The 17825-nt window shown below is 43.4% G+C and overlaps 1 protein-coding gene across 3 annotated transcripts in view; it reads right to left on the minus strand.

The window, feature by feature from the left end:
- pde4a (phosphodiesterase 4A, cAMP-specific) overlaps positions 1–17825 on the minus strand; it is a 40201-nt gene that overhangs the window by 14837 nt on the left and 7539 nt on the right. The window contains exons 1-4 of one of the 3 annotated variants that reach the window (XM_020094603.2): positions 2818–3718; positions 1030–1215; positions 595–631; positions 366–436 (exon numbers count right to left, since the gene is read on the minus strand). In XM_020094603.2, coding sequence (XP_019950162.2) covers positions 366–436; positions 595–631; positions 1030–1215; positions 2818–3128 — 605 coding nt within the window. In that variant the 5' untranslated portion in view covers positions 3129–3718. Of the gene's footprint in view, positions 1–365; positions 437–594; positions 632–1029; positions 1216–2817; positions 3719–17825 lie in introns of those variants that run through there. The other 2 variants (XM_020094602.2, XM_020094605.2) reach the window with 2 other exon arrangements.

Raw genomic sequence — 17825 nt, forward strand, 5'->3', positions numbered from 1 at the left:
TTATATATCATATTGGCATGGAGCTAAAAGCCTGCCAGCTCCAGCTCCTACTGCATTACAAAGGAAAATAATTTTAGTGCTATTGACCGGCTGCATTGTCTGGGAATAGAGTCAGGGACATGCATCCGAGGCATGGTGCTCTCTGCGCTCAGTCATCCGCCAACCGGAGTCAGAGAGATGCCAAATAATGTAGATCATATTTTCCTTGAGCACGGTCTGATAAAGATAAACTGGTTATTCATGGTGGCAAAACTGTTTCCCCACAGGAGCGAGAGAGACGTCAGTAAAACACACACCACAAACAAAGCAGGCAGTCATTACAAGTGTGAGTGGGGGGAAGGGGAGTTTGACAGCATGATACTGACTTGTTAGTGGGTGTTGTGACATTGGCGAGGATGGTGAAGTTGCTTCTTACAGTTCGTAGGCTGGCCAACACCTGGGGGACGGATGGACAGCGTAGGAGGGAAAGAGAGGGGGAGGAAGAGGGAGGAAGAGGTGGGGTCAGGGTGGGACAAGTTCACTGCACTAATTATCCACCTTTCTCTAATAATTCTACAGTGGTTGCACTTGTCTGAAAAGGCGCGCAGAACATACCTGAGCAAAAGGGGTGACGATCATGTCTTCGGCGTGCCTGCAGGACAACATTTGAAAAGAAAAAAGAGTGGGGGATGAGATGAATGTGAGCGGTCTGGGCAGCTGAGGCGCTCGATATTAGTGTTTATATGAGAAGCTGTGTCTGAAAGCTGGGTGTTTACAAAGACCTATGTGGATCTAAACAGAGAAATCATCCTGAAACACCCTAATGGAATGAAGGTAGTTTGGATTTAGCAAAAGACAAGCCAGGAAACAGAGCACAGCAGTTCATCAGCATTTTATGAGTGTGTTGCCTGCATAATTACAACCAAAGCCATTGCTGGATTGATTTGGATAATGTATGTGTGTCTGCATTTGTGTGTGTCTGGGTGAGTGCGGGTTTAATAAACATGTTTCTGCCACGTGATTGATCCAGGACGATGGCTACGTGCTTACCCCTCACTGTTGATGGAGGAGTTGCGTGACATGGTTTTGGGGGATGTGTCGTAGTCGGAGTCCGAACGGTACAGGAAGGACTCCCTGCGCTGACTCTGGGGGAAGGAAGGGTGGAGCACCAGCCCTGGACTCGCCTGCGAATCCATGGGACTGCGGCCTGGCGAGGGACCATTCTCCGAATCGAAGCTGAAGGGTTAGAGAAGACAGGGAGGCAATCGGGTTAAGTTCTTACATTCTTATCTGATAGTGACACCAAAATGTGTCAAGATACACCCTAACATCCAAACACAACCCGCTCTCACCATCTGCTAGTGTTGGTAGTTTCTGAGAGGAAGTGAAATAGAGAAATGTGTCACAGAAGCTGCAGCATTAAACCCATACAGCTGCGACTCTGCAGAATTGTTGGATTGGCAGACTGCCACAGAGGTGCCTTGGGAATTACACTTTACTAATAAGTCATATTTTGGAGCAAATTAAGTGAACAAAATGAACCGCATCATCCCCGGCTTCTCTTCGAGCCAAAGCTGTCTGAGGACGAGAATGATCGAGTGGTTAGGTTTACAAAACAACCTCTTATTGGACACCAGATTTGGAGCTTTCTATTTAACATCAGGAAACAGAGAAAAAGAGTCAAGGTTGACATTGACATTATTGGTTTTATTGTTTTTTTTTCCCTTTCAGTTTTGGGGTCAAACGCAGCATCTGTCCGCTTAGCATCTGTCCACTCAGCATCTGTCCTCCCAGCATCGGACCAGCACATGCCTGATTAACATTAAATCCAAAACACAAGGCAGAAACTAATCTGCCAGATGCATTCAAAGTCGGGCTTAACCCAAAGGCTTCTCGAGTTACACTCATACCCTTTTAACCAACACCTGCAGTCATGGAAGCCTTTATCCGCCAGCAAGCCCTCGATTAAAAACAACCTCACACCAACTTCTTCTTAGATTAAATAACAGTCGATCTCGCAGCAAGGAGATTAAGTCACTACTGATTGAAGAGGGTTTGGTATCACAGAAGAAAAATGTCTTTTTGACTTTTCGCATTAATAGGACAAATATCAATTTATCTGAAACATTTGTAAAAAAAAAAAAGAGAAACTGCTGAAATTGTTTCTGGGTTTTTTATATTATGATATTTATATAGAATTGTCACCTTCCTGCCGCAGTCAAATGTTTGGACGACGACAGCAGATAGTGAAGAATATTGCGGTGTAGCTGCAGCATCTATTTATAATGTAGTATAACTTTTATCTCCTCAGCACCTCCCCGCTCCTCCTAAACATTACTTGCCAACACGCTTGTGAGCAGCTTTCACTTCAACTTCTAAAATTAAGTATGAAGTGTGATATTTTTAGAATTTACTTCTAAATTGGCCAATTAGAAGCAACTCCTCTCCCCCCAGAAGGCTGAATGTGACTGTACGGCGACAGATATCATTATCATTAAACAAGTTTCTTCAGTAATGAAAAAAAACAAACGTCTGCCAGGGGGGACCTCTGCAAGCTGCACACGCTAATCCTTGTTTTTAATTAATACATTTTTTTCCTGACAACTTTGAGAGTAATTATGAGACTTGAGTCTTGTGAATGCAGCACGCCAAAATTCTAACCCATCAAGTGTCATAGCAGCATGTGCAGGGAACATATTCTTCTTCAGGGTGTAATATTACAGTCTCGTTACACAAACACACACCTCACCTTCAACTTTTTCTTGTGGAATATAAAAACGATAGGTCTGTGAGGACTGGGCAAAATTACAGATCAGTGGCTCGGTTGCAGAACTATACCTGCAAATACAGAGTGATGAGCGGCTGTGGTCCTGAATACTTCGGTTCAGTTTCATACGCCGAAACAGAGCCGAGCCGCCGTGTCCACGAGGCTGATCGACCGGTGACAGGGGTGAGGTGAGAGAGGGCACAGGAGCCGGACCCTCAGGACTCTCCCACAACCTCAGCTGTCGTGTCAGCTTCCTCTGACTCATCGCTGCCCGCTCTGGCCCTGCTGGGGCTGACCAGTGAAAGAAAACTCCCTCAGCCTCCACTGATATCGGCTGTCTCGTCTGTTCAGCCGCCCCCTCTCCCACGCAGTCCCCCCTCATCTACTATTTAGTGCGTCAACTCACGTCTGAGGCAGACAGACGCGCAGCACCTGTTGTACGTGGTGCAAACTGTCCTTAAACCAGGGCAGGATCTAATAACAAGGCTCTGATCCTCCCTTTAGTCCTGCGCTCCCACGTGTCTCATGCCAGAGGAGTCAAAGTGCATCAACATGCATATCCAGCGCTGTGATCCTCAGGCCCTAGATGCTTAAGCTCCATTTCCCATCTTCTCACATCCTCAGTTTGTTCCCTGGATTTATGGAGGTCTCCTTAATCCTTGCCCGTGCAGGCTTGTTTGAGATTTATCTCTTCCTCAGCACCGAGAGCCTCACAAAGAACTCTTCCGATAGTTCATTCCACCGCCGAGTTTCACTGCTGCCGCTGAGAGCATTCGGCTCAAAGGAGGCCGACGATGACCTCTGTTTATTTCCTAATTAGCCAGCACTTTGCCCTTCATGTTGTATCTCTTACTTTTTCTCCCCTCCCCACTTCCCCAAATGCAAGCATGTGCTCACAGTCTACTTATCTCACTGCTCACAGTTCCTCTGCAGCAACAGGAAGGCTGATCGGTAAAAGTAACACAGACACACAGGGTCTGCGTAAAGGGGATTTCAATAGAAAATAGAGAACAACCCAGAAAGAGGAGGAGAAAAAAAAAAAGAAGGTCAGGAGAAAACGGCTTGACTCATAGCCCTGTGTAAATGTTTACATGTTCTGCTTAAGAGTGCGTGAGGTTTACGCCCAAAACATTTTGTATTTTGACACCATCAGCCTTGCTCACCAGCAGCACTCTCCTTGGCCTTTAGATGTGAGCAGACACGGAGCAACTTTAATATTCTCCATGAGCAACAATTAGACCATGAAATAGCTTTCAAACAAGGTGCATTAGGTCAACCACAACTAATTCAGTGATGACAATGTTAGACAGCCTCAAGCTGGATTTTCCTCTTCTTCTTCGTACACTTACATGGCTGCATTTCTAATATACACTGCAACTCTAAATGCATTAAATATTTTACTGCAGTGTCAATATTAGAAAAAAACCACATTGGAGGTATCGAACCCCTGCAGGCGTCAGGTTTGCTGGCGCTAATGTTCTTGAGATGTTATTTATTCCTCTGATAACAGGGGGTATTGATTAATAGCTTTGTTACTACCTCATTAACCCTGGAATTGCCAAAACGTCATTTGGAAACAAGGCTGTGGCAAGTGTGAAGAGGGAAGGAAACGAGTGGCAAAGAAGTTCTCAAAAACTATTACAAAGCTTCCAACGCTGACCAGTGCTTTTACTTCTGTTTTTATTTTATGAATTACACATTTTTACTTCCACCATGGAGGGTATTGATTTCCCAGGGAATAATTCTTGGATCTTGATGAAAAAAAATCATGCTTGTTTAGCAGACTGATGAGTTTGTGCAATTTGGTGCTAATCCATATAAAATCCAGATCTAGTGAATTTAAATATGTTTCAGAAAGGTGATGTAAAAGTTTTGGAAGAAAAATTTAACTTGGATGCACACGTCTCATTTTTTTTTATGTTTTAAAAGCAAAAGCAAATATTATTCCAGTGTTTCAGAATTTTTTTGCACTGATGATTAAAACAATTCAATTAAAACAAAGACCTGTTATTTGATCTTTTGGTGTCAGCAGGTTAATGTACCTCTGAAGTCAGAGGAATAGATGATATATTACACCACAGTCACAAGCTGAAGATTTGATAGAATTTACTTTTTCTGACTGGAAAAGTCACTCTAAACACATCTTGTTTGTGGTAGCAGGAATAACCTTTCGTCAGTGTTTGGAATACAGATTGGACATTTGAAATTGTGTGTGTGTGTCTGTGTGTTTGTGTGCATGCATGCTTGTGTGTTGTCTGTTTGACAACCTCCATTTGTGTGTTTATTTGCGAGTGTCCTGAGGAGACAAAGACGAGAGATACACACAGTTTGAATGTACGCTCTGCACCAACCAAATGAAAGCACAAATGAGACGACTTGTGAATAGTATCTGTTTTTCCTTAAGCCTTTTTCAGCAAGAGCAGCTAGGAAAAAAAAGTGAAAGAAAAAAAAAAAGCAAGAGAAAACCTGCTGCATGAATTCAATGTTCCACCTTTCAGCAAGTAGCTTAAAGCCTGAGCTGCAGAGAACACAGTGAAGATAAGATGTCCTGTCAAGTTGTTTCCTCCTCCCCTCCTGCCTTCCACATTCAGCTACTTACCCTTTTTTCCCTCCCTTCTCTTCCTGGTAGAGAGTAACTGTCGTTTGTTTATGGCGCACTGGGGACGGATGGTGGAGCTCATCTTGGAAAGTCACTTATGAAAAGGCCTCACATACAGCCTGTTTGAACAGTGTTTTTCAAAGAAAAAGTGTTTTTTCATAATCTTTGGGAAAATGTGGAGAATTCTGATTCACACGACAGTTACTATTGTGATCTCAGGAGAGCTGATGAAGAGACAGTTATTCTATTGCCTATTAAATATGGAAAGTGACTCATGCACACGCAGACACAAACATACGCACAAAGTTAATGTTTAACATGCGACACACACTGGACACACACTGGCAAAAACACGCTCACAAACAGATGACCATTAATCCATGAAGCTCTTTTTTTCACTCCGATACCATAAAAAGAAAACCTGCATGTACACAAACACGCACACGCACACACACCGTGCACAAAGGGTGATTAGAAGTCGAGCTGTGGGCAGCTCTCTTGGTTTCATAATGTGAAAGCAGTGTCCCTGGAGTGTACTGCTGCGGACAATGACATGATGATCACAGGTTTCAGAGCTACGGGGATTTGTGCAAGCTGAGCAACTCCTTCTTATGGACGACAACAAACCATCTCAGTCAGGATGCAGAGGAGCACATTAAAGCTGCCGTCTCTCGTGTAACTACCTGACCTGCCTCCCTCTGTTTACTCACTGAGATGCTCGGTCATGTACATCAGAGACAAAACCACGTGTCTATGTGAGGCAACATCCATACCACTATGTTTTTAAACTAAAACGATCTCTGTCCACACAAACCTTTTGGCCCCCTTTCAGTTTTAATCCCCATCCATGCTAACGCGGCTGAAAACACACACCGGGCATGAGTGTGTTGGTGTACACAGGAATTGCTCAAATAACAATTTGTCTCCAACGCATGTAAACAGTTGTATAATCATAAAATGCAGAACTTAACTTCACAGTAGCTGTTGGCAAAGATCACAGTCAGCATGGCTTGTAATTGATTAGCCATGTTGTGTTCTACACTGTCTCAGCAAGCAGTTCTGTCTTCCTCATTGTTTCCAAACCTCTCCGCTTCTGTCCCTCCAGACTCATTTTTCAGACTAAAATTGGTCAGCATTTCTAAATTTCCCCGTTTTTGCGCCAGGCGTTTCTGCAGTTGGTGTGTTTTTTCAAACTAAAATGTAGTAGTATGAAAAGCCTTAGTCAGCTGTTGGGATAAACCTGCCGTCCCCTCTCGTTCCCTTCTTTCTACAAAATCCCTGGCACTGACAAACAAACAACCTCCAACCTGGCAATCTACAGGGTGAAACCTTTCGGATTTGGATCATGCAATCACACTCTGAACCTTCATGTTTGGCTGCATCTTCTCTCGTATGTTTTTGTTTTAAGACTGTCCACGCATGACCACTCATTCACACATGGGCCTGCGGGCATCGGTGTAAACAGAAAGCAGGTTGTCAACTCTGCAGCTGGTTAGCTAATATGAAACAACAGTGATGAAAAGTAAGATAAGGGATTTCTTTTCTTTGACTGATGACAAGGTAGGACTGTAAGTGTTAACAAGTCTATACCTTCATGACTGGTAGTCGAGTCATGACTGATATAAAAAAATTCAGGAGGCAAATGCAGTAAACCATCGATTCCAAATGAAATGGGGCTTTTCTGAGCTTCCCAGATTTTGCACTTGAGTCGCGTGGACGGCACATAAACATAGCAGCAGTGATGGATTTCAATGGAAATGCAAAAGTTCCCTGAAAACAAGTTTGCCCCCAACATTATTTTGCAGGGGCACTGTCGCTGCATTCTCGTAATAAATATGTTTAAAGAAAAATGACAAACAAGCAAGAGTGTTTATTTCCCCTCTGTAGCATAATGATAATGGGTGCAGCCGGACCGTGCTCGAGCGCTGACACGGACTATGGACATGTTGACAACAATACTGTGATTCATTTTGCATGACTGAGAGATGTGGTCGCTGACTTGGAAAATGTAAAGCTCATATATCGCATGTGCATTAGCTGTGTAACATCAAGTTGAATTGTACTCAGCTTGAGTAAACCTATGCACAGGTATTGCTTTAGTACGTCGTCAGTTATTAAATTAACGATGTGCATGTTCTTGGAGAGAATCCTTGTGTGTGGAATAAGCCGGTAAAATTAGACTGTTCTGCAGCAGCACTTCATTGGCTCTCCTCCTGGCACACATTTCTGCAACAAAAGAGCGAGCCTGATTCTCAAGTCATTAATACAGCAGGCTTCAAAGGGCTTTGGAGTCAGTGCAGCGATTAGTTTAATTAAACCTATAAGTCTGTATGAGAGTGTAGAGGAGATTGGCACACATCTCCTCCGTTGACCATCTCTCTGCCATTGATTATTCATTAACAGCCGTCACAAGGAAGACCTCGGCCGAGGAAGGCTGCTGCCACATCAGCGTTTTCCCTCGGGAGCCTGGTCGGTGTCAGGTCCCCTTTCCCTCCATCACACTGTACGCTGCTGCAAAGCTTCTCGGAGGGGAGGAGGCCAAAAGTCGTTCATTTAAGCAACTAAAAAAAAAAAGTCAACAAAGTCAATCCTGACCGCCCCATTTTCTTAATTCTCCTCTGTTCACTAAGTAAATGAATAACCTCCCAGTGTCCATCACCTGCACTCCCTGTATACGACAGACACACGCACATGGGCCGTACTCTCAGCATCAGTGGAGAATGAGGAGTTATTTCCTGCCCCCGCTTCCTCCTCTGCCAAGCAACCACAGATGCTTATTTCCACGTGCAATTTCAAGCCCCCATCCCCACCATACACTCCGCCACCCACCAATGAGCTGTGCCTCACCCAGGCATTTAGCACCTGGCTGATTGCTACAAGTGTGGGGGTGGCATTGAGGGGAGTTGAAGGGAGAGAGGAGTGGGGGACTTGCAAATTGGGAAAGGGTGCTACTTTTATAGGGCTGACCGTGTAATCACAGCTGTACTCTATTGGTGCGGTTGAATCATCGAGCACAGGGGTATTTATTATGTAGCACTCTCAGGCTGGGGCATGCTTTTAGGGCAATGTGCCCATCACTGACACATCTCAAATGACATGTCCAGAGAAGGCTTGCCATCTCCACTTGCCTCAGCTTGTCGTTTGTCAGGCAATCATAAGAGAGGGAGAGAGACAGAGGCACGCTCAAGCCTGCTTCTGTTTTAATGTCGACATTTACAGTACGTTGCACAAGAGGCTGGAGATCTGAAGGGAAAGCGCTGGCGCCAAGCCACATGGGCAGAGAGAGGGTATCTGGCCACGGGAGCTTCACAGAGGCAGGGATAAGAATAAAGCGATGACACATGAGGAGAATAAAAGACAGAACAGGGACACGGGTCAGTGCGACACCGACAGATCGGACACTGGTGAAATAAACGTATCTTTTATCACCAACTTAATGCAATTACGTAATATTTTATTGTTGTCACTTTGCAGCCATTCCACAACTTCTAATTGTGTATCCGAGCTGCGTGACTTCTCGTGACCTGGCGGCTGAACGCTCATTAAACTCGTCAAATTACGCGAGTTAAGAAACATCATTAGCATACTTACCAGCATTCATCGCATTCAAATTAGAGCTCTCCAGAAACCCTGTCTGTCATCCAGTGCGTGACAGCAGCTTGTTATGAGTCTTTTCATGCACGGATCTCAGATGAGTCAGATATTTTCTCAGATTAAAAACTGAAAACAATGCAATGTCCAACAATTCAAATCCTCTCCGGCCCCTCCCTCCACATTCTTAGAGCTGCAGTGAGATGCATGTACCGAATGTACTGTACCGAATCTGGCTGTGAACGTTACAATATTTATATTGAATATTACAACCCTGAGTGCATCATTGCTGAAAGGACTAATGCAACAGGGAAGTAAATCTCACTTGAAACTCTTGTTGAAATAACTGAACAGTTGCTTGTGGCTTTTAATAGCTTAGGTTTATCTTTAGCTCATGAGTCCTACATTAAAATAACCAATGACCACAGAAGAAGCTCCTGTGCTTGATCAGTTAACATAGAGTATAAATGCAGTCTGGTTATTAATATTTTTAGGTTTTTTTGCAGTGCAGTGGCCCTGACGTTCCTCAGCCCATAAATGCCCCATCCGCCACCCCCTCCCTTGATAACCCCTCGAATGTCCGCTCTAGGCGAAGCTTCTCCCACCCATCCATCCATCAGTGGCGCTGTGGTGAGATCACAGAGCCGGAGATTACAGCAGATTATCCTGCGCACAGGATCACCAACCAAACTCCGGGTGGCCGAACACAGAGCCGGCCGCAGCCTCTGAAAGCGCAGAGCGCACGCCTTTCAGGAAGAACCCGGAGGGATTGGCCGCAATCACACACCTGGCAAATGCCACAGGAAAGGGATTTATTTGATGGGCTACAGTAGACAGGGTAATCAGCCTTTATTCTGCAGAGCAACATGCCCTCCACATTGTGAAAGGATAGGCCTCCTTATCTATTTATGCACTGTACAAAATAAATTCTACCTGGATTGGTTTACTTTCACCTGATGATTTCCTCTGCTGTTTGTAGTCTTCAAAAACCCACCAGAGGCGTCCATCACCTCGCATCACCATCAGTAGATCTCTGAACTCACCGGAGTCTCTCCTCAGGTGGAGGCCGACATCTTGTCAGTGCCGTGTCGGTTTTCCAGGTTGCTCGAATTTCAACTCTGTTTGGCTGCAACTTTGTGAGGTGGCTTTTCTGACAGCACAAAGCTGAATGATGTGTGTTTCCAAATAATACAATAAAAATACATTGAAGTCGGACATTCAAACGTTTTTGGTTAGTTTGGATCTGTACACCAGCACATTGGTAAATGGACTGCATTCACAATGCACTTTTTTAGCGTTATAGACCACACACACATTCATACAGTGCTTCAGTAATACGCACACATGCACATGGACCAATCTCGGAGTCCATCGACTATCATCTGATGACAAATTAGCCTCTGGAGGCAACAGCCAATATTTTCGGGCTTCCGTACACTGTTTACAGTCCAACTGGTTTCTTTTATCACTCGAGACAAACATTTCTCTGCACAAAACACAGGCAGCAATGCTTTTTTGCTGGTGTTTTTGGTCCAGATGAAGTTTTGGCTAATCTCTATCAACAGCTATCTGCATATGAATGCAGATAAATCAAAAAGAAGGTAGGCGATTGATTTCGGTCAGTGTGTCGCCTCTTTTGCTTTCTACATGGACTGTTTACTTGTGGGCAACCGAAGCCTGCTCAAATGTGATTGATCAAACCAGAAACCAGAACACTCCAGCCCTAAAATCTTGTCCCTCGTCTACAGATTCTGCGCATTAGCATAAAAAATATGTTAATAAAGATCACATCAGAGGCAATTTGAGGCTCAGTATTATGCCCAAGGACACTTCTTCCTACATGTCTTCCCTGATGTCCTGCCAGGCCTGTACTGCAGCCATCTTCACATCATGCCTGCTTTTTTGGCCTTTTCGCCATCAGTCTGCTCCTCAGGACATGAAACACATGCTCAGTTGAACTAAGGTCAGATGGCTGACTTGGCCAGTCAAGAATCATTTACTGTCTTAGCCATAAAAAAAAACAACTCATCTGCCTGGCACGTGTTCAAACTCATGTCTCCGCTGTTACGTTCTAAAATTAAGTGACTCTGGGAAAAGGGTGACAAGTGTTCACCCTAAACACCATCAGATATCAATACAGCTGAAGGTCACCACTTGAATTCAGAGCCACCATCTTGGAGTAAAGCCAAAGGAAAGAGAAAAAACTGTATTTTCTGAGTGCAGTGCGTTTCTGGCACTGTTGTTGTTGTTGTTGTTGTCTCCTGCAGTTTTACAGCATGTCTTAGAAACAGGGGTCAGCAAGGTCAGCACAGCTCCACGGAAAAGTTGTTTTGTTTTCTCTTTGTCTTTTTTTATGTCCATCAATATTCCTTCCTTGTCTCTCTCATTCTCTCTGCTGCCTCTGGCCAAATGCAAAAGTTAGTTAACTCTGCATTATGTCTTTGTCCCTGTCTCTTGGTTTGTTTGTTTGTTTGTCAGGATTACTCAAAAGCAACAGAATGGAATCCCACAAATCTTGAGCCAAGAAAGTACCCATAACATATTCTGTGGATCCCAGACTACTATTTTCTTACGTTCTGTAACATTGCGAGATTGGGGTGTTTTCCAACTGAACGCCGCAGATCCTCCGTATTTTCTCTGAAAGTGTGCATGTGTGTACGCAAATGTCTAAGTGAGAGGCGATGTGTGGAAACAGTAGGGAATCCCCCGCTGGACTCACTGCAAGCATAGACAGACGCAGAAAAAAACCCTATATATATCAGAGTAATAAAGCAGTGACACACAGAGAAGACAGAGAAGAAGATGTCAAGAGAGATTGTGGTGATAAGAGCCGACACCGGTGTCAAGAAAAGCAATTCAATTATGAGGTGGATCTGGACAAATGTGCAGATCTACAATTTTCTTTTCACTTAAAATTGAATATTTTTTTTCATTTTGACCAATTCCACAGGGAATAATAACTCAATGATCTTGATGAAAAATCTGATATATTTAATGATATCTACAAGTGTGTGTAATTTGTGGCTTGATTGAATTTAAGGGACTGTAAGGGTACACCCAGTGTCAGCAGACACTCACACATCCTTCTTGCACCACAGAGCTCCCTATGCTTTTATATGTAAATCCTCTCTGTCACCCCAGAGGCCCTTTAGCATGAAAAGTTTTGAAAAATCGTGACTCCCCAACACCCAGCTCTTTCTATATAACCAGACTTCCACTTCCATGTCAGGGCTGGAACCGGTTTGTTTAATAAGCATTGCTCCTCTCAAGAAGCACCTTGTAGATTTGTGATACAGGAGCACCACTGTATTTCTCCTCATCTCTGCTGCTATGGAGTCTGAGCATGGGCTTAAACAGACGGATCAGCTGACAGAGAGCCATCCTGAGAGATGACAGATGGTGAGACGTGTTCACTCGGTGCTCCGTCTAGTTTCCTGCCACTCGTATCCAAATAAATTAGGAGTTGAGAGGCAAACTCCTCGACGTGAGGGGAAACTGCTCTGCAGTAGCAAGAGCAATAAAACTATATTGATTTGCTTTTGATTTTTAATGGAGCCGCTTTGATAGGAGGTGCTATAGCGAACGGCAGGTGAGCTGGAAAGAAGGCATGGGGGGGTCAGGATAAAAGTGGTATCCAGCTGAATTCTGCCTAATGAACTAGATTTTGATTGCACGGGCCAGCGTCCCTAGAAAATGGAAGAATGCTCAAAACCAAATTAGTGCACATTGTGGAACAGAGATGATGAGAAAAGAGATGGGCTGAGCGAAGCTGGAAATGTGATCGAGGCGGACTCTGGAAAGTGTAGTGGTATCGCTGGCGTCTGTACTATACCACCAAATCCATAACCCCCCCACACACATGGAACGGTATTTTTAGCGCATCACCATATCTCTGAGATGGAGCGAGTAACTCCCTCTCTGCAGGCTGGGGCTGCTGGGCCTCTTTTATTTTAATCCAGGCTCTGAAGAGAAGAGAAGTGTGAGTCATCCAGAGCTACCTTTGTGTCACTGTGGCTCTGTTCCTCCTCACCATCTCACTATCTTTCCCTCCATCTTTTTCTCCATCTGTCTTTTCACTCAGTCTGCCACCTTCTGTTGACGTACAAGTCTATCTATCTATCTATCTATCTATCTATCTATCTCTCTATCTATCTATCTATCTATCTATCTATCTATCTATCTATATCTCCATCCAACCATCCATCTATCAGTCTATCCATCTACCCACCTAACTATCTATCTATCTATTCGTCCACCCATCCTTCCATACATCCATCTGTCTACCTGTCTATACATCCATCCATCCATTCGTCTCCCCATCCATCCATCAATCTATCTGTCTATACATCCATCTTTCTGTCCATCCATCTATCTATCTATCCGTCTCTCCATCCGTCCATCCATCTATACATCCATCTATCTATCCATCCATCTATCTATCCGTCTCTCCATCCGTCCATCCATACATCCATCCATATGTCTATATGTATCTATCTCTCTCGCCATCTTTTCTTATCTATCCATCCATCTATCTATTTAGATGTGTTTTCATGCTCTGAAATCTTCACATCCTTTATTTCATATTTAATCTATTTAATCAAATCTCGAAGTGAAACGCAAACTAATAAGCAGTCTTGGCATCCACTCCGTCATGCATATTCCCTCGCACAAAGATGGTTGGCTGCGTATTACCCCAGAATGATAGATAATTACCGCCATAATGTGGTACAAAGAAAGAAAATGCTGGGCAGGATGCAGCTGACTGAGGAAGCATACAGGCCTGATTTAAAAACACCGTGAAATGGTCCATTTAGCCTGATGCTCTGAACTGTCCTCTAATCTGGGTTCGTCAGAAAACCCCCTTCTTTACATTACGCATGCTTACGTGATCTATTGTTGCAATAAAAATATAGATCACAACAGCTCTGAATTACCCTGTTTTTCATAACACACATTGTGATGCATAATGTGCATTTATTACATAAAGGATTACACAAGAAAATGAAGAGAACTTTCTCCGCAACATCAAAGGCTCTGTATTTTACCTTGAGGTAAATTACATCCCTGGAGATAAAATATACCATAAATTTAACAAGGACAATTAGCAAAACTGTACTGAAATTACAGTGCTGTTATAATTGGTATTAACCAGGAGAATCATGTTAGTAAGAGAACAATAAGAAAGCCAGTGTGATTATCCTAGATAGCAGTTAGATGTCATTAGTGAGAAGAAAAAAAAAGCTCAGGATTATCTGTGTGGATTAATTTGTCCAGAAACTGCCTCAGGGCCGTTGCCTTGCAGTGGGGCTGTGAATGCAACATGCTCCTCTGATGACTCAATCTGTCTGTCATTTTGTTTTATTCTTATGTCATTCGCTGCCCTGACGTCCTTCAAATTCTTCCTCTTTGTTAAGCAGAAGCATTATAATTTCAGACATGATAAAAGAAATGCCCCCCCCAATTCAAATGCAGCCTTTTTGTTTCCCCTTCTCTCCTCAATCCTGTTGTCTTTCCTTTTCTTTGACCACTGATGAGTGTCTTCTTTTGACAAGTGTTAGATGTGCGGCTAAGATGTTGATCATGTTAGAATTCCCTCCCAATGGGATCAGAAGCAAGAGATGAATAACTCTATATTTATCAGCTGAGAATCCTGTGAACCTGGGGAGCCAAGTGCTCCCTCAATGATGACAAAATGATGGAGGGAGAAGCTGTGATTGAATAATGAGGCCTCGGCGTCATGGTAGGAGAGACGGCAAGAGTCTAGCAGACCGTTCCAAACCGTCAGAGTCGGGCTGTGAGAATCAGCAGTATGTCCAAACAGAATGGCTGTCTCCCACTCTGCCTGTCCCCAGACATAAAGGCATTCGCACAAGCACATGCTCGCACACAGGCGCTCAGCCACAGCGGCTGTGCCAGTTGGGCTCTCTGTCTCCCCGCACACACACGGGCTGCATGCACTGTGGTCGACTCTCACTTTTCCACTGGCAGCGACAGTGCAGAAACTACTGGAAAGTCAGGAAGCAAAGTTCGTGACTATTTCAACCAGTGGACGGAACTTCCTGATGGCGCAATTTCATGGTGACAAACGCTTCACGGTCGTGATGAGCACATCTTTAAGAGATGCCCTGCGGGGTGCAGAATGAGGACATAACACACAAACTCACACAAGTCCTTCACATCATATCTACACATGTAAATACACACACACACAACACACACACTTACATGCAAGCAAACGCACACTGACATTCTGATGCACAACCAAATGTTCCTGCATGGGCTCTAACCTAGCATGCAGAAGCAGCCACGCTCAATATCTGCCTTATACATATTGAAACACAGAATGGAAACTGAAATAAAGCCCAATAAAACACTGGGAGCTGAGGCTGGTTTGGTTTAATCTCATTACACTGAGAGCCCTAGGCTTCTCTCCCCCCCCCCCCCCTATTTATAGCAACCTAAGAGAGAGAGGGGGCAGGCCTTCACGTACATAACATCTCTCGCCTGTGCAACCAAGGCTGTGAGCGACAAGGGGTTCGGCCAATCAGAGGGAGGTCTTGCGTCAAATTTAGTGAGACAAAATATACAATTGCCAGTGATCTGTGATGACAGCCGCCCTCGTTCCACATTCTCCAGACACACATGTGCTTTCTGGTTTGCCACGTTTACCTTCTGTCATTCTCCGCTCAACCTTATCTTCACACTTTCTCCCTGGAGTCAACCTCCCTCATTCCACCTGTTTCATGCAAAGGAATGGGCTCAGGGGTTGTTGCATATTAAAGCAGGGTATGTGCATGGCCTGGAACACCCACTCCTTCTTTTTCTTCTTCCTCTTCTGCTGCTGCCATGAAACAGGGATGTCTCACTGGTATCTTCTTGCAATTAAATTGAGCTTGAGGATGGAAATTCTTGAATTGATCAGGGTGATTTTTCCCCACTTTCCAGTCTGTGGCTATGCAGACTATGCTGATGCAAACATACACAAGGATTAGGTGTCCTTGCTCAGGGACACTTTGAAACTTTTACTGGGCATTGACAGAACTGTGGATTGCACAAGAAATCTTTCAAGTTCTTCCTGGAAAAAACTGCCGGCAACAAAATTGAGGAGCTCAGGGGAGAAAAGCTGCATGGAGCGAGAGAGGACTCAATTCTGATCTTCTTTAAGGAAACCTCTCACGACAAAACCCCCCATCCAAACAAATGATCACACAATAACCCCTCTTTGATACACACATGCACAACAAGAGAAAAAAAGCAAACCTATGCCTCACTGTAGATAATTACCTTGCCTTTGTTGGGGTAAAATGGGGTAAAAGAAGTGCAATCATCAAAAACATCTGAGATTTAAAAGTTTAGAGATACCACCCTAAATCCTCAGGCCGGGTTTTTTTCCGCTCTCTGCCCTCCAACAGCCTCGATGTTGAGTGTTAATATGCGAGCAAGAGCATGACCTACAAGAAACGGGCTCACTGCTCTGACAAGACAGGTTATGCTCACACATTGATCTAGCAGAGGTCAGGAGCTGGAGAAGAGGCTACGAGCAAAAACAGAGGTGTTCATCTGCCTGTGCACCTCCCTGTCCATCACGTATTAATCATAAGCTGCTTCATTCTCAAGCACAAACCTTGCTGCAGCTGCACAGTTTGCATGTGCTATTTTATATATATATATTTATGTCCCTCACTCAAACCAGCTGCATATTTTTCATTTCAGTGGGTCAGTGCATCGCTACGTTTTAACTACAAAGAATATTGAAGAATATTGAAATGAACTGATATAAAATGTATCTTGGATTATTCATTAAGGTGAAAACAAGCATGCTTTTGTTAATTTTTGAGAACTGTAATATGTATTTATTCAAGAAGTGTACTGTAGCACAGTTATTCAGCACAGGTATTACTGTAAGATTCAAAAGGCAAAAGTTTTTTTTTCCATTGACAGGTCAATTGTGAGATTTTCTTATCATATTATGCTCCCCTACAGGTCGTGTTTCAAACTAGTCGAAATAAAATACGCACGATACACATTGAGTGTTTATTTTATTATCTGTCTATTTCCAATCACAATTTCTGTTCAGGCCATTTTCTCATACACCCAGTCAGTTTTGTTTTTTTACTTCAGCAGTACTTATACACCGAGCATTCCAGTTTCATTTGTATTCTAAAGGTTTGTTATACTCTGAATCATTTGATCTTATTTCTAAAAAACATGTCAGTTTTATGGCTGCTGAGTTTATTTTCATATTTATGGAGTCATAAAAAAGAGCCAAGTTCTCCTCCGTAAAATCATTAATAATAAGATAATGTCTCATTTTTCATTTTCCAACATTGAATTTTAGCCTATACTTACCTGTAGTGTCTTGCATCATAATAAATTGTCAAAATGTGTTTATCAATTTATCAGAAAGAATATATATCTCTCACAGGAGCCATTGTTTCACATTAAGATACTTCAAGTACATTTTGTTAATGTTGGTTCCAGGACTTTTGTAAGAATTTTAATTTGTGCTATTGCTGCTGTTATTGAAGTAAAATTTTGGAAAAATTCCTCTGCCGCCAAATTAACCATGATTAATAGTTGCTGGATGATTTGGTTTTCCAGGTTTCCAAATGAACACACTATGAAAGATTTAGAGGCACATTTGGCTATAGCCCTCGTTCTGTTATTGTTTGGATAGCGGCTGAACATTATTTGCTGTTTGCAGCCGTTGAGCGGCGTCAGAACAAGAGCACGGGCAAAAACATTTCCTGCCATATTTCTGTCACAGGCATACTCTGCTCTATATCTGCCAACACTGTCTTTTCACAAAAATGATGTTTTATATTGAACAGAATCAAAATGGAGGACTGAATAATGCCTGGGCCGTCCTACATCTGCTGGGATGGAGCC

This window comes from Paralichthys olivaceus, chromosome 5 (genome assembly GCF_024713975.1).
Source record: "Paralichthys olivaceus isolate ysfri-2021 chromosome 5, ASM2471397v2, whole genome shotgun sequence".
In the NCBI taxonomy this organism is placed as follows: Eukaryota; Metazoa; Chordata; class Actinopteri; order Pleuronectiformes; family Paralichthyidae; genus Paralichthys; species Paralichthys olivaceus.